The 18,034-nt window shown below is 33.1% G+C and overlaps 2 protein-coding genes across 2 annotated transcripts in view; one reads left to right on the top strand and one right to left on the bottom strand.

Moving 5' to 3' along the window:
• LOC136031730 (vesicular glutamate transporter 1-like) overlaps window positions 1–18,034 on the bottom strand; it is a gene marked incomplete at its 5' end in the record, with an annotated part of 404,579 nt that overhangs the window by 152,717 nt on the left and 233,828 nt on the right.
• Window positions 1–18,034, top strand: part of LOC136031722 (phospholipase A and acyltransferase 3-like) — a 51,064-nt gene that overhangs the window by 14,902 nt on the left and 18,128 nt on the right. The window contains exons 2-4 of the mRNA XM_065711427.1: window positions 3,073–3,170; window positions 7,255–7,436; window positions 14,676–14,802. Of these exons, the coding sequence (XP_065567499.1) occupies window positions 3,073–3,170; window positions 7,255–7,436; window positions 14,676–14,802 (407 nt within the window). The remainder of the gene's footprint in view (window positions 1–3,072; window positions 3,171–7,254; window positions 7,437–14,675; window positions 14,803–18,034) is intronic.

Below are 18,034 nucleotides of genomic sequence, written 5' to 3' on the forward strand. Positions count from 1 at the left end.
ATGAGTAACTCTTTACTTACAGTTCTTTACCACGAACTGCTTGACCTAATGAAATTTTAGTAACCTATCTAAAAAGAATGTGTCATTTCTATTTTTTTTTCTTTTGGTTTTGATTTGGGACTTAAAAATTAATAAATGTCCCTTACGTCTGCAATACCATCTAAGTTAAGCTTTACCCAAGCTAGTTAAGCTGTATCATTTTTCTGTCACAAAAGTAAAGAACAAAGTTTCTTGACTAGGATAACACGTCAAACCTTTCTATGGAAGCACCTTTACAAGGGATCAAGATGTCAAAAATATTTCGGAACGGTTAGGAGCTAAAAAATGAAGCCAATAACGTGGGATTATAGATTCAGAATGTTGGGGCTACAAAACAAAGGATGGCCATTGATATGCAAAGAGACAAATTGTATATAAGACGGATGTCCTACGGCCCTATCCTGCAACGTTAAAGAAATATGTGGAATATTAGACATGCTTTGAAGTTCTTCGTAATAATAGTCATATATGAAGACACGTGACCAACTCATGTTTGTTAAATAATATTTATCAAACGAACTTGGGATTAATCTGATAAGTGATCACAAGAAAAAGTATGACTGTTTCGTAAGTTTTATCTTTTTTTGCGAAGATCAAATGTTTTGGGTTAGCTTGACTTTAATAGGCAACATTCATAAAAAACATTTTTGGAAGAACCTGAAAATAGACGAGCCCAAGCATCAAATTTCTTGGTTTCTACAAAATCCCTGAGCTGGACATCTTTATTACGTACCTTTTCTTTGTGATGACAACCATGTAACTAGGCTATGGTACTGGGATTTCTAGTGAATGGTAACTACACCAAAAATGTTATGCTTAAAAATAATCTATTAAACCTGTGCTAGCACAGTGGATTAATGATGCTCTGCTCGGCAATACAAGGCCCACGGATTGATCCACGCTGCAGTAAGGGTGGGCGACAGGCATGCTACTTGTTGCTCTAAGAAAGACACTGTCGCTCTAAGAAGTGGCTCGAAAGGGTCTTTGTTTTTAATCTTATTATTTGCCTTCGTCATTGATATTTTTTAATCACATTAAGACAGCATGACATTTGCCTTTTTACATTTTCTCTCTACCTTGACGTATTATAAATAACAAATTCCTGAATCCTCCCACGCCTTTATTTGCAGTTTTTTATAAGACAGATATTAAATGCTTCATTATGTCAGGCACGAGAAGGGGTTAGGTAGTCTTCAGTTTCAATTTGGATAATTAAATATAAAAACAAACTTTCAACTGAAAGCAAGGATCAAAAATAAAACACAAAACGAACAGAAATTCTATATATGGGGGGGCTACCCTTGTGTTTCAGGAGTTTTTCTTAAAGAATTGGGATAAAAAGTCAAACTTAAGCGTAAGGGACAATCTATTGAGGAGGGGGAAACCCTTTCAGACGCGGAATAATTTCTGTTCGTTTTAAGTTTGAATGTTTCTCTTTACTTTCAGTTGAAAGAACTTGCTTGTATTTTTATTCAAATTCTGATCGCTTTTTAAATAATATCGAGAAATCTACCTCCCCTGCCCATGAGAAATTACTCCAACTAAAATTTGACCCTGGAAAGTTCACCCCCAAAAATTTATCTCCTCACAGAAATGGTCTACCTGGAAAACCATCCTAAGCACACAATATCTCTTCTCTCCCCCGTAAAATGTATGTCACAAATACTTCTACATAAACAGTGATCAAGTTTCCTCGTTTTTTGAATCTCTGCCAGAATCCCCTCCCCCCATAATGAAAAGTTTCCACTCGGAAAAATCTCCCGTTATGTTGAAAAATATCCCAGGCAACTGCATCCCCGCTGAAAATTTCTCTTGGTCAATTTGCCCAAAACAGATCCACATGTAACATAGTATCGCCAAAGAGAAAGTAAGAAAAGTGAAAAGAATTTCCTATAAGAATTCTGGCAAATTCTTGCCGTTTAAAATTTCCCCTGGAAAGTTTACTTCCTGAAACCTCCCTCCCTACGGATAGTTCTCCCCATGGAAAACTCCCCTGAAATGTATTTGTATACCTCCCAATAACAAGCAATATAAATCTTACATAAAGTATTTGTAACTTTGTAAAATAGTATTTGTATGCTGTTTGTAACCAATTTGATGACTTCCAGCCTTTTCACCAGGGTCTGTGGGGAAGGGGGTCTTGGCATCCCCAAAGACCTTTCAACTATGTTTAACAAATTACTTACAAAATATTGAACGGAGGATCTCTTAAAAAGGGCTCTAATTTCTGTTTGAATGAGTCCTCTCCGAGTCCTTGAGGACTACTTGTTCGATACGATTACCCCAGTGAAAAAAAAAATAATAATGAGCAATCCGCGATGGCAAAAACACAAAGTTCCACATTTTTGGAGATAGGAGATTGAAACCTCTACAGTATCGTTCCCTGATACGCTGAATTAGATGGTGTGATTTTCAATAAGATTTGAAAGATAAGGTCTTTTTGGGGGATATTTCCCCTTTTTTTTCAAAAATTGCAATTTTTTTAGGCTCTAAGCTTTTCATGGGTAATATTCAACTTAATGAATTTTATATCTTAGGAATCAGTGTAAGAGCCAGTTCTTTTTATGTATTTCTCGTTATCAAAATTCCTTTTTTTCAGTGTTTCGGTTAATATTCGGCTGAATAAATTTTTTTCCCTCCTCCCTCTCGAAATAGAAGCAGTTTCCTTTAAAAAAGAAAAAGAAAACAAAAGATCCTTCTTATTTTCGCTTATGTTTTCAGTCAATATATCTCCCAAAAAGAAAATTCGGGCTCATCGAAATCTTCCCTAAAATCAAATGTAACGAAAATTAACGGTTTATATTTTCATGTTATTTACGAACGCTCTATGTTCTGGGAGATTTCGTAAACCCTGATTTTCTTTTTGGGATATTCGGATAAATTACAAAAAACACGGGGATAGTAAAAGCCCCGACTGAGATACACTCTGTGACGTCGCTCAGACATTTAAGCTTGATCACATTTACAGCCCTCTCTAAGAGGATAGATTTAGTAATTTATTAATAGAGAAATTACATTTATTTTCTGTTTCAGATTGCCAGAAGAGAACCATCCAAACAAAAATTATATATCAGATTGGTACAAAAATACTGACATTTTGAGAGAGAAATTTATGGAAAGGCTTCAAATTGGTACGTTTTGTTTGTGTTTCGTCTGTTATGATTAGATGGTCAAAGCATAAACAGCTAGAAGAAATTGGCCGCAGAATGAGGAGGGAGGAAAACAAATCCATTGAAACAATTCCATTCTGTTGAAATCAGGAAGCTGAATGAACATCGACTTTCTCAAATAACTACATGTATTCACACATTAAAAATTGTCTATTAAAAAAAATCCTACAGAGTTAAAACAATTATAAGAAGTAAGATAGTATAAAGTTATATTTTTAAGTATTGAATAAAATAAAAAATTAAGAAAAACTTATGTATAATTAAAACTTAATATAAAAATTTTAATTAATGCATAAAATTTAATATTTAAAAAATATCATATTGAATTATAGAACATAGTGTAAAATTAAAAAACTAGTAAAAATGAAGTAATTCTTGTTTAAAAAGAAATAAAGGTCACATTTTAACTTCCGCTAAATGACCCCGTTAATAGCACACTAATATTCTCTTAACAAATTCTATTCCAAATTCTTCTTATAAGAGAACTTTCGGAAGCTTTTTAATATTATCTGCTTTCAAGAATGGTTAATAAAAGCTGTTTTGAAGTGAATTTTTTTTTGTCGGTTTTTGTTGCCTTACTCTACTTAATCCTAGTACAAATAGATTTTTCATCTTTCTGTGTTTGTGGTATATGAAATACTTGTTCTTTTAGTGTTTGTGAATAAATAGCTATTTTGTTTCGTCGCATAGTATTTGAGCTCGGGTCTCCCATTTTATAATTTTAATTATTTATTCTTTTATTATTTATATTGCATTTTATTATTATTTTTGTATTATTATTGTTATATTGCCTTTTTATTTGTATTATTATTTCGTATTTACATTTTCACATATATATTCATTTTTATTAAATGTATTATTTTTATTATGTGATATACATTTTAATTATTTATTATCCTATGACTTATTTTTTGAAGATGAACTTCTCAGTCTGTATAATTAAAGTAGGCTGTACATATGTATTCTTGTTATTTTTGGGATATTGAATCCAAATATGAAATAAGTTTTTGCGTATTACCTATTCTTTTGAAATATTTCACAATTATGCACAAATACGTTCACTGTTGAATCACTAATGTCAATGCCGTAAAAAATATAAAAAATTGTTCCTGTATTTTTATTCATTTATAAAATGTTTTGCTAATTTGTATTTTATGTACTATTTAAACTTATGACAACGTTACTGAATCCAAAAATGTCCCTTGTTTGACTGTCGTGCTGATAGTCGTACTTATGACAACTTATGACAAACTTATGACAACGTTACTGAATCCAAAAATGTCCCTTGTTTGACTGTCGTGATGATAGTCGTACTTATGACAACTTATGACAAACTTATGACAACGTTACTGAATCCAAAAATGTCCCTTGTTTGACTGTCGTGCTGATAGTCGTACTTATGACAACTTATGACAAACTTATGACAACGTTACTGAATCCAAAAATGTCCCTTGTTTGACTGTCGTGCTGATAGTTGTACTTATGACAACTTATGACAACGTTACTGAATCCAAAAATGTCCCTTGTTTGACTGTCGTGCTGATAGTCGTACTTATGACAACTTATGACAACGTTACTGAATCCAAAAATGTCCCTTGTTTGTCTGTCGTGCTGATAGTCGTACAGTTGCATTTTTTATCACTTGTTGGAACGTTGAATCACGGTAGCCTATCAGTGTTTTATGCGTTGACACAGTTTTCTGTGAATTAGAATTTTCCTATAGATGGCCAAAACGATCCTAAAAGGTGCTTACCCTATACCCCCTAGCTTTACTAAGTTATGCCTAAATGAAAATGTTATCAAAATGAATGATTGTTTGGAGGTTTTGAGAGTTCAGGGTGCAAGACTAGGTTTGAAAATTAATTTAATTTTCCTACAGAGGGTTGAATCGATCCTAAAGTTTTTCAGCTCCTCCTTGGTATGCTAACTTAGGGTAGTGCTAATATGCTAATTATGGCAACTCCTTTTTATGTTGCTATCACAAATAATCATGGTTGCAGCATCTGCTGGAACTATGTGATGAACGATCTGTTGCTCATAGTAACTGAAAATTAAAAAAAATACATTTTTAAGAAATTTTCAAGTGAGGATGTGTCGCCATTTGAAGCTGGAACAGGAATGGTAGCTTTTATTTCGATTAATCTTAATGGTGACAGTTTTAAAATAAAAGTCCACTCCCAATAAGAATTCTTCAATACTGAAATTCCGCTAGAGCTATAGCCAATCAGAATTTTGCATAGAATTTTCCCACCAATCAGAAAATTCTGACAAAAATCTGATTGGCTTTAAATTCGAGCTATCTAAATCTCGGTATTATTAAAAATTTTGTTATAAATGGGTATAAGGGGATTGTTTAGGTGAAACCGATGCCATTTTTGATATCAAAGTCGATACAATATAGAGGGTAGGTGTGTAACTACCATGTAACAAGGTGTAATTCCCCTTTGAGATTGGGTTGAGTGTCCCCTCTTTTTTATAGGTAATACTGACAGTTGGAATCTAAATTTTTGTTGCCCCCTCCCCGTCTAGGTTAGGCAAAATCATCCGACACTTCTGTAGATGTCGGACCTATGCAATTTTAAGCCAGTAGTTTTACTCATTTGTTAAATATACATTGAAATCCCAAATTATGAAATGAAAGCTGTGTTATGAAGTATCATATACTTTCTAATGAAATGCGAAGACATGGAATTGAGTAGCCAACTTGACAAGGCCGTTATCCAACTAACAACAGTTGGTTTGTCCTTTTTATTCTGTCAGTTATAAATTAATGCCTGTTGGCCCAAGACGATGGTATTTCTTTGCATTATGTCTATTTGTTGCAATATTTCACTTTTATTTTTTTTGGAGATACCGAGGTTGTTTGTTAGGTCATTTCGTGTTATTATTATTTCACGGTACATTATTACTATTGTAAATGGTCTCGTAGAATATATATTTTGTCTGCAAAATATATCCTTGGGTTGTTAGAAAAGGAATGAACTTTATTTTACTTTTATTCCCCTTAAGGTACAATTACACATTTAAAGCTAAGCTCTATTTACCTCGAATAATTTCGAAGTTCTGTATAGACAAATAATCGAAGTGTAAACTTTTATACTTTATAATTGCTATGGCTGTTCTGTTAATTGGCACAATACCATGCTTGAAAACTTTTCTTGTGGGGAGGGGTGCTTACCACTCATAATTGAATAGCAGCTTTAAGATGATAGAAACGTCGATGTGGTTTAGTTTAGGCCTTAAATGTGTCCAACTATCTTGAGCTGGATTATTGAATAGTATAGGACGAATGCCTAATTTAGGTTGCGTTCCAGAGGTCAATTATCTGAAGTAATAATTGCTATCATGCTAAAATGGCAGGAAACAATAAATTCAGCTCCTTGTTGGCTCAAAAAGTGAAAGAGGATTAACACATTAGCTCCTTCAGCACTTGTGACTCTAATAAAGAACCAAATTTAGTTTTAGCGAATAGTCACTTAAGCTTCGTCTTAATTGACATTATTCACCCTGCTAGCAGCAGGGCTGGCTTTGATTAGACAGCCAATCATAGTCTTCAAAATTTTTGAAGGCAAATTTTTGAAGGCATTACAATAACTTTCAGAGATTTCCATAAACAACATGGATTCTACGGGGCTGACATTTATGACAGGACATTACGATATTGTCTAGCTTAATGAGTTAATTATACATGAACTAAGACATTAAATGAATTTTTTTAGAGGCTTCAGGTATCCCATGACTACTAAGTAATAATATTGAGGAAATTGTGGCAGAAACTCCTTTTTAGAGAATTGTTGGAATTCGAAAAACAAATCGAAAAATCTGACAAAAACTCCGTTCTAAACAAATTGAGCCTCAAACTATTTAGGACTAGAACGAGTTATTTTTAAAGTTAGTTTTTGAGCGTTTTTTTTTCAATATAAACCTCTCCTGAAGCACACCCACAGGCAAATCGAGACTTTTTCGTCTATGACTGCTTGAACTTTTTATTTTTAAAAATGTCGATTTAAATTTCACTTTCTAATAAGGCTTCCATTCTTCATAGGAGATTTGCTAGAATTTGAACGAGGACGTTATAAACACTGGGCTGTTTATGTCGGACCCGGAAAAATTCATGACCATGAAGTCGTTCACCTTCGGAATTGGGGACGCACGAGCCGCTGGTTCTCCAAGGGGTCCGCATCTAGACAGAGTCAAAATGCTATTGGAAAGCTTGTACAGTGCAATGTAAGACTTTTTTCATTAGGTTTTGACACAACTGTATAGTTTTAGCACTAATAGTGTCACAACTTAGATATGAATTATGAAAAACATAAAAAAAGAAGACGATAATCTGAGTGCATGGATTTTGGCGGGGGGTGGGATCTGCCAAATCTTTAAGCCCAATCGACCATACATGATATAATAGGTGGTTTTACCCTATAACTAATGAGCGAGGGATTCTTTCTACTATTTAGTGTATTGTTGTACTAGTTTCATGTGAAGTTTTTTTTTTCATCAAGGTGTTTCTGTGTTTTTAGTTTTTGCTTTGAAAGACGAATTCAGCCTAATTTGGGTTGTGATAGTTGATTTGTTTAAATAAATATCTTATTTAAGTAAATAAATAGTGGTTTAAAAATTTTAAACTGGGGCCAAAAGATGTTTTTTGCTTGAAACATATCTGGAAGGGCTAATAAAATTGTTTTTTGAAGCATTCCTTTTTTCTTTTTTTGTTGAAAATAAAAATCGTATATCACCGGACCTAATGTAAAAAAAATTATTTCAGGGATGCAATTCCCCTCGAAACTGTATTCTAAAATAAGAACAAAAACTGATTTTCTGATTACCTCGAAACTTTGAAGGAGCCTGGGCCAAGGGCAACCCACACTTGGCTGAAGGGAAGGGCACTAGGGAAACCATATGTTGGCCAAATACCTTGTTCCTTGTTGTCCTTGATCAGTTTCAAGCTTGCAATGATGAGTCTCCAGGTCACAAGGAGGCTAGTATGAATAAAAATCATTTTGGGGGGCTTTCTCCCCCAAAAATAGGGTCCAAAAAGGGCAAAAAAATTTCTAATCAGTTCATAACTTGTGTCCTTAAGGCTTTGGGCCAAAAGGACCCAATGAAGGAAAAAAAATGTTTTCTAAAAAGCTTCTTGCCTTTGATCAGTTTGAAACTTTTAGCCGTAAGTCCCTGTGCCAAGAAGGACCTACTGTAACAAAAGAAAGTGTGTTTGGTCAAATATAGCCCCAAAAAAGAGCAAAAAACTCTTTTCCTCAATGCATATTCAGAAAAAAAAGCTGTGACAAGCCTGTCCAGATCGACTTTAAAGATATATTTAGAACAAGACCAAGATAACCTTTTTTGTTCAAAGGGGCCAAGAAAAAAACAATAAGATTGTGCAAGTTCGTGACGTCAACAAATAGGCGTATTTTTTTGCGTCTCTCTTATAGTCTAACGTCCAACATAATATACCTTGAGTCTGCTCGAATGTGACTTGATCTTGAATTATACTTGACGTCAGTTTTGCTCAAATTAAAGCTAAAAAATTCTCTATCGGTGTGAAACTAACGTAAGCCCAAGCTGCGGTAGTTTGAGCTTTGTCAAAGATGCAAGAAAATTGGGGTTACCCAGGCCTAAGTCTTAACTACCCAATAAAAGCATTGTAGAAAGTACTTGATACAGAACTTATTTTTTTTTTAAAGTAGGCGTAATTTGAAGGCAAACGATGATGAGGCAGAGTCTTTGTTCAAAGATAGGTTTTATACTAGAAATAATGAGGGGGAGTGCTCGTAAGGATAAACTTAAAAATGATAGCATCAAAATTCTGTAACAAGAATTAAGAACAAAGGAATTTCAATAAAAATATGGCTTGAAGAAAAATTTAAAAATGATTAAATCAAAATTTTTTAACAAGAATTAAGAAAAAGAAGGAGTTTCATTAAAAATATGTGGCTTGAAGAAAAACTTAAAAGTGATAAATCAAAATTTTGTAACTAGAATTTAGAAAAAGAAAAAATTTCAACAAAAATATGGCTTGAAGAAAAACTTATAAAAAGCAGAATCAAAATGAAATAAATCCATATGTTTGATATTAATATCCTTTTTATCCTTATGTTTTATCGTTATGTTTTTCCTATATCCTATATGTTTATATTTATTTTCCTATATCTTTATCCTGTATCCTATATATCCTTATGTTTTATCCTGTGTAATTATCCTTATGTTTGATATGATTATTCATTTTAATTTCTTTTTGTTTTGGATATCATTTTTTCATTCGTAGTCATTTCAGTTAGTTTTAAGGTTTAAGGTTTTGTTTTGGATATCATTTTTTCATTCGTAGTCGTTTCAGTTAGTTTTAAAGTTTGGATCATTATATGACTTTATTTTTGTTAATTTTATGTTTTAATATGGCCCTTTCCTTTTTTTTGAAAAACTTTTTATTTAACATATTTTGCGTCTGGGTTGCTACTATTTGATTAGATAGTTGCCCTCGACTACCGTTGGCTAAGCGCTGAGTATTATTGTTACGCAGGGCCCTATGGCATAGGCTGTTGAGAGACATTGCTGACCCTCGGGATAAATTCCTTACTTTTGTACAGGTTCGATTTTTTAGATAAATCTTTTATATACCCCTCCTCTTTTTGTTTCTGTTTTGTTGGTAATATGGTTCAGATCCAGATGAGTTTGAAGGGCTATAGCAGTGACTCTAGGCATTGCAAGCAAAAAGCTGGGCTAGCCACCCTTTTGGTCCTCTCCTGCAATTATACCATCGGGTCTTGTGCTTTAGCCTAAATGTTCACAGTAGCTTTGAAAGTAAACCCGTTTCGACTTTCAATTCTCTACTTAATGAAATAAAAACAAATCGTGGCAATTTCAGAAGTAAAGAATAAGTTGATTTAAATTAAATAGAAAACACAATTACATTTTTAACGTATGTAAAAATGGCGCCTTTGAGGCTTAGGCTTCGGGGAATACATCTTTACCCTCACCTCTACTTCTTAAGGGTCCTGTTTTTGGGACAAGTCAGAATTAATTTCATTACTTAGAATTAATTTAATTAATTTTATTAATTATTTAATTGCTAGATGGATCTGTTCTCGTTGCGCAAGAATCATCACCCAGGCACGGATCCAGGGTCTTGATTTGGGTGGGATGACCGTGTTAGGATGGAATAGTGGGACATACCCGTCCATTTAGAATTTCGTTCAAAATAGGTGTGTTAAGGCCGGATTTACTGTCGACGTAACATTAGACAAGAGGAGGCTAAAACAAGTCTTGCAATAGGTGTGGTAAATTTTTGCAAATAATGGGACGCTAGTTGGGGGTCCATCGTGTGTGAAAAAAAAGTCCATTTTTGATCCAATATGCCATTTTTTTTTCATTTTCGAAAGTTTTAAAAACTTTAATATTTTACGCAAAGTAAAATATATCAAAAAATAGTTATGGCACGATATTGTCAAACTAAGTCAGGTAGGTCCTAGTGGTCTCTCTTGGAAGAGAGCACATAGGCAACAGTAAGCCCTGTTGTGATACCACTGTCATAATAATAAAAAACACTAATTAGATAAAATGTTTATATCGTGAAATAATTATCTTTGATATGTTTTTTGTATTACAACATCACGCAAAAAAATCTACTAGTAAGTTAAAAAGGTGTAATACCATATTTTTGATCAATATTTAACATAGTTACAAAACACCATATTCCCAGAAGTAATGATTTTAGTGTTGTTTTCTGGTATAACTTTAAAAGAATATCAATTTAATCATATATTATGGTGCAAATTAAGAGAAAAAATGTATGGAGTCTTTGCATCTTTGTCCCTGCATCTAAAAACTCTTCATAAATTCCAGAGCTTATATATACTATATACTACATAAATAGTTTCATCTTCTTATGAACACGATAGTGGTTTTATTTTGTGTGGATTTTGCTATAATTCCTAAGAATCTAAAGGAAGAAAATTTTTATCGAGTTCGATAATTACTAAAATCGGACTAAGGTGGTAGAAATAGGAGCGGCTTTTTCAAAAGCAGAAAATCCGCCATTGCTCCCTTAATACAGGGGATACACCATCCATTTGAATTCATTAAAAAGTTTGAGGTTTTGCTAAAAATTATTTATCCGTCATTGCTCCCTTAATACAGGGGATACACCATCCATTTAAATTCATTAAAAAGTTTGAGGTTTTCCTAAAAGTTATTTTTCGACCCTTTTTTGATCAGCCATTTTTAAAGTCAGGGGTAGAAAAAAACATGGGTTGGGAGAGAAAGAATATTTTTATTATGCCAAAATTTTATGTTTGAGCTAGGGGGCTAAAGGAAAAAAAATACCTCAACTTCGTTATTAATCAGTAAAAGTGGATCAAACGTGTTTATTTCAACATGAATCAGTTAAATAAAGTGTACAATTTCTATTTGAAACTATTTTTTAAGATTCTCTGAATACTCAACAAGCCCAGTTTGTTTTTTAAGCCGGCAAAAATCAGCTAAATGGTCCTAAAACTGTTGTTTAAAACAATTAGCAAAATGAAGAGGGAAAAGATAATGGTAGGCACATGCCGAGATGCGTCAGGTTCGCCCGCCTGGGCTCCAGTAGCTTAATTTACCCACTGTTAGTTTCAGAATTTGCTCCTTACTCGAAACTAAAATTTTTACTACTCCGGCTCTTTATTTACTACAATTAAATGGCTGAATTCAATATTGTTAATTGAAATATAGGTCCTCCCGTTGGCCATATTGAAAAAGATTATTATGTTTTTCTCAAGTTCACAACAGATAAATTATAGGTCAGAAGAACGACCCAAAAGTGTTAGAAACCTTGTAAGGTCGGATTAAGTTTGGCCAGTCTTGTTCCTGAAACACTCTATATGTCGAAAGTTCTGAGAAATTTCAGGTAGAGGCTGTTGCAGTGTAATTCACTCCTCAGATTCAACCCCACTCACAACCCAGGAACGCACTTTAAACTACTGTAATTTAAAAATACTTTTAGAAATTATAGTAAAAACTTTCAAAAAGAGAAATAAACAATAGACCATAACTATAGATAAATAGTAACTGCCTGCTGTACAAAGTCGAGATTAAACTTAAAAAATACTGAAATTCATTCGTCCCATATACTATTCCTTCTTCTGAATCAAGTTGTAAACATATACACGTAGTAGTAAATATATAGTAGCAAACATAAACAAGTAGTAAACATATAGACAAATTCGCTTCCTTCTTTCATTCTTTGATAATAACAAAGCACAAATAATTAGCCACCGACAGACAATTTCAAGTTTTTCCCGTCTCCAGGGAGGATTGATAAGTGATACCAACCTTTCCATTCTCATAACAAGCCACAACCAGGGTTGCTCTCCCCCCTTCTTTTCGGTGAGGAAAGAAGTTACTAGATTTTAGTAATTTCTTGTCGATTTATTGTTTTTTTCTTTTTCAATAATCTAGTGATTAATGTGCTGCTTTAGTTAGTTTATGTTTAGGATATATAAAATCATAAGAAATAATGATAAATCACTAGGGGTGGCTACCCTGGCCGCAACGCTGTCAACGTCACTGTCCAACCTCCTTGCTCATGGTTTACTCTCCACAGAGTTTTTCTCACTTCACAGAAACGTTCATAACTGTTTATGAGTCATTTTTCTGTTTGTGAATAAATTTGAAAACGATAGGTATTTCTCAGTTCTTATTTCTCGAAAATAAATTCTGAGTACTTAATATTATAGTTTAGGATGGATTATTAGCAATTTTGTTTGTGGAGGGGGTCACCTTCATCGCCCCTTCCTTCAGTCTGTGCTTGTTATCACCTTCTTTATTTTACATTGTATATTCTTCCTTTTTTTGAAAAAAACAGGACATAGGTTATATGTGGTTTTTTGGGTTAGTTGGAAAACTTGGATATAGTCTTTTATATACAGTTTCTTATGGTTTTGATGGGTAATTGGAGGATAAAAGTATTTGTGGTAACTTTTTTTTCTTAAATATTCTGTTTTTGAGACGTGTCCTGTTCTGATATTTTACAGGTCACGTTTTGCCGCTCTGAAATTTTACTGTTTCTTCTTTCTCGATGTATTTTTTCTTTCCTGTTGAAAAATATTTCCAGATGTTGAATCTAAGCATTTGTTTTTATATGAATAAGGCAGTGGGTTTAGGATATTCTTCTACTTGCTAAAAGCAATACGTATATAAACAAAATCAGTGCCTTTTGCATAGCGATATTGATTAGAGAGAAGACGGCAAGAAATCAGACGCTGAACCGGTATGTATGTCAATTCCTTCCGTATTTTGTCCCCGTTTTCGGGTCGTTAATAGCATTTCATTGTTATTTTCTGGTATTCATATGAAACTTTTGGGAACTTATTGGCAACCCTGGTTGTGAAACTTGTTAGGCAACCAGGTTTTTTTTAGAACAAATTGCTTTTGGTAATATTAATTTTGAATTCAAATAAACTAAAATAGAAGAAAAAATTTTAGACCTTGATAGAATTATGAAGAGGCGAATAATAACATGCAAACGTAAAATAGTGAAGAATATGGAATGCTCAAAATATGACTAAAAAGATTGCGAAACAAATTTTATTCAGATTAATATACCAATAACTTCCCTGAAAACATTAACTTTTTATCAGTAATTGGTAAACATTTTGTGTTCAAATTGTTTGTTGTTATTGATTTTTTTTGGAGCGTATTGTATGTATTAATGTTGCTATTTTCTGATTGTCAATCTCAAAGGTTTGACCAACGGTGTTTTGGTAGATTTTCAGAGAAATCAAGTATCAATATTAATGTCCAAAGTAAAACTCTTAAAATCATCTAACCCTTGTGCAGTACGCTAGCCTTGCAGCTAAACATAGATAGTACTGGAACTTGTCTGTTGTAGCGCCTACCAATCAAGTTGTTTATCCATTGACGCACTATAGAACCGGTTTCTTTCGTTAGCTTCTTTCAGCTTGACGGGAGGAGAGACACAGAAAAGTGACAGATTAGATGGAAAATATATAATTTGGGCTATATATTTGCACATTAGAGGGAGGGGGGTTAAAGTATCTGGACAGTGTGAAGTTAGAAAACAATTCTTACTTCATAATATAAAGAATAATTGTGCGTAACACATTTTTCATGCAGACCTACTATAGTTTGCCCCTATTCCCTCCCAATGTGCAAATGTTCAGCCCAAATTTGTTTCTAATGTATCATATTTCTATCATACTTAGGTATATTTCATTAGGTTTAGCCTAGCTTAACTTCTTGAGTGGTCGGTGTTATAACAGACAAGAACCCTAGGACCGTTGGAGTTTTGATTTCCATTGCTGTTCAGTTTTTGACTTTCTCGAGAATGCATATTTTATAACTCTTCTAAAAATTCACTATCATCTCCTGCTCAAATTTATCCCCAAACTATAATTTCCCGGAGCGCACCCTAAAGCCTTTTAGAGAGAGATACATATACAATTTTTAGACCATTTTTTTCTTTTCATGCAGAGTTTGTTTGACGCCTGGTCTGAATGTGCCTGTCGAATCAATAACTCATTTGATGAAAAAGCTCAACCTTTTGCGTGGCACGAAGTACGTGAAAGGGCAATACGTTGTACCGTTGCTTCTAGAAAAGGTATTGTTCTAAATATATCTGTAATTTAATTGATTCAGTCTGAAGGACTTTTGAATTTCACACCTTGTCGTGCAGACACAGCACCGTTGGTTTACTTGTCAGTAAAATTCAAGAGCGACTAGGCGCAATTTTTTTTTTTTTTTTTCAAAGAGTGACTTAAGAAATGACTTTTTTTTGACCAATAACTTGTTCAGAACAAAAACATTTGGCAATATAAGTATTGTATTCATCGAACGCAAATGATGAAATCTTTAATTGATCAGCTGTAATTAGGTGTGGTGATTAGGTTTAAGTGAACTTTAGAAACTTTAGAATAAGTAAATTTAGTTAGCTTAGAAGTAATTCAAAAGCAAAAAGTACAAATCTGAGAAAAGCATGGGAGTGTTTTGCACAATTTGTTGTTTTTCTTGTGTGTTTGTGCTAGTAATTGTTTGCTATTATGCTTTAATTATTAGCTTTACACTATTAGGGGAATTATCGAAGCATTCATTTTAACTGAAAAATGAGTAAAGTGTTCACTACTTACCAAAGTTCTATAATGACTCAGTGGTGGTTCTGGCCTTTGGCCCCGGGGCAAAATCTTGATTAGCGTCCCCTCCCCTTGTCTCCCAAAAATTGTCATGCCAAATTTTAACAAAATTTGTATTTATTTATAAATTTGAATACAAAATATCACAAAAAATTAAATAAATCAAATTCATTTTACTTTTATTTTCAAGAAAGCATTCATTTTAACTGAAAAATGAGTAAGGTGTTCACTACTTACCGAAGTTCTATAATGACTCAGTGGTGGTTCTGGCCTTTCGCCCCGGGGCAAAATCTTGATTAGCGTCCCCTCCCCTTGTCTCCCAAAAATTGTCATGCCAAATTTTAACAAAATTTGTATTTATTTATAAATTTGAATACAAAATATCACAAAAAAACTAAATAAATCAAATTCATTTTACTTTTATTTTCAAGAAAGCATTCATTTTAACTGAAAAATGAGTAAGGTGTTCACTACTTACCGAAGTTCTATAATGACTCAGTGGTGGTTCTGGCCTTTCGCCCCGGGGCATAATCTTGATTAGCGTCCCCTCCCCTTGTCTCCCAAAAATTGTCATGCCAAATTTTAACAAAATTTGTATTTATTTATAAATTTGAATACAAAATATCACAAAAAAATTAAATAAATCAAATTCATTTTACTTTTATTTTCAAGAAACGATGACGAAAATATGAGAAAAATGAAAATTTAGGATCCAACTTGGCTATGCTTACTACCAACTGTGCCTCTACTTTATTTTAATAAAATAAAATTTCTAAAATAAAAAAATGATTGTAATTGTTAGATTTTTTATTCGAAATTTTGTGCCCCTAAAATCTCTGCGCCCGGGCAAGTGCCCCCTCTATCCCTCCTCTAAAACCACCTCTGTAGTGACTATAAATTTGCCAACAACATGTTCTTTAAAATAAGCTCATTTTTAATGCTGATTTGTATTAAAGTTAAAAGGCACTCTTCAAACGTTTGCTAGCGAAAAAGTATTTGCATGATTTAAGAAGGGATGGGGTGGGGCTGTGTACTTCTTAAAATTGATATGATTTTGATGAAATTTCACCAATAGATTTTATTCTTGAGGGCCACATAATAAAGATCCGTCAAAATCCATATATATTTTTGCATTTGCCCCCCCCCCGCAATTTTTATGCCTATTACTATCTTTGAAAACGTTTGATTGGAGAAATTATAAATGAGTCATATAATAAACGGTAATTAACCCTTACCAATAGTAACCGAAAATTGTAAAACCGATAAAATTGTTTTACTATATTATAACGCAAATAATGAAAGTGATGTTGGGAATAAGTAAACTTAAGCTGAGAATAAGAATCGTATGGGGATTGTTATGCACCATCTGTTTTTTTTTTTTTTTTTTTTTACCTGTGTTTGTGCTAGTATTTATTGTTTTGTTTTTTCATTTTACTTTTAATAATAGCCTTACCGTAGGGGAATTATCAAACCATTCATGTTAATTGAAAGAAGAACTAATTAAAAAGAAAAACTAATCTATTGAGGAAACAAATATATGGAACTAATATGAAATGTTTTATCCATTAAGGTATTTAATTCCTCTTGCACAAGACTAATAAATTCCGCTAGGAAGTGCTGATCAAACTTTTTAAAATTTCACCCCATTTTCCTTATTGGTCAAAGTTAAAATGTAAGGCGGGTCTAAATCAACCAATGAAATTCATTCGTAGCTAAAGCTTAGCTAAAGACATAACAAGTGAATTTTATATTTTTACCGACGGGAAAAGAACCCGACGGGTTAATGTGATTATAATTTATGCTAAAAAGAATCTACAAAAAAACTTAAGTTACTTTTTTTCATTGTTGTCAGTGGTCTTTAGATAAATAACCGCAAGAGATTTTTTTCTCTCTTAAACTTACAATTTCTTCTCGGAAATTTACATATGTTCCAATACTCCCCTCCCCCTTCCAGTATTCATAGGCAGACTTTTCTTGCTTACTAAATGGCCAATGGAAAGTAACAAAAAAAGATTCTATTTCTCAAATTTTAGAATAATATTAGATATATTTTCCAGTAAAAAATTACAAATATCATCAACACAACATAATTCACTAATCCATAAAGGCTTTACGTCCTGAAAAGGGGAAAGAATATGAATACTCGTAAAACACTAATAAGAATTAAGTAAAAAATTATAATAATTCAATAAGAGAAAGAGAGGGAAGGATAGATATTGTTGAAAACGTTCGTTTCCCGACGGCTTTTGATAAGACAAACATCAAAAGGCTGTTAGAATTGGAACCGATGACTATTGGGAGACAAGTTAAAAAGATACAAATTTTCTTCTGAAATTTATATAAAGTGTATAATATTCCTGCTCCCTCTCATGGAATATTTTTCATGTCTATTAAATAGCAGGGGGAGCAGTGAAGATGTTAAAAGTACAATAGCTAAGGCTCGAGTGTTTTTTCACAGTTAAAAAAAAAGTTTGGAAGAATAAAAAGATAAATCTGCAAACCAAGATTAGAATATTGGAAGCTACAGTGATGACAGTTGTAAATATGGCTCTGAAGCATGGGCGCTCCGAAAAGCAGATGAAAATTTACTAGATATTCTCCAGAGAAATTGCCTACGGATTTTTCTGGGTACCCGGCTGACTGACTGTATTTCAAACAGTAGGTTGTACGAAAAATCTAGTTCAATCCCACTTTCTAGGGCTA

The sequence above is a fragment of the Artemia franciscana genome, chromosome 10 (genome assembly GCF_032884065.1).
Source record: "Artemia franciscana chromosome 10, ASM3288406v1, whole genome shotgun sequence".
Classification (NCBI taxonomy): domain Eukaryota; kingdom Metazoa; phylum Arthropoda; class Branchiopoda; order Anostraca; family Artemiidae; genus Artemia; species Artemia franciscana.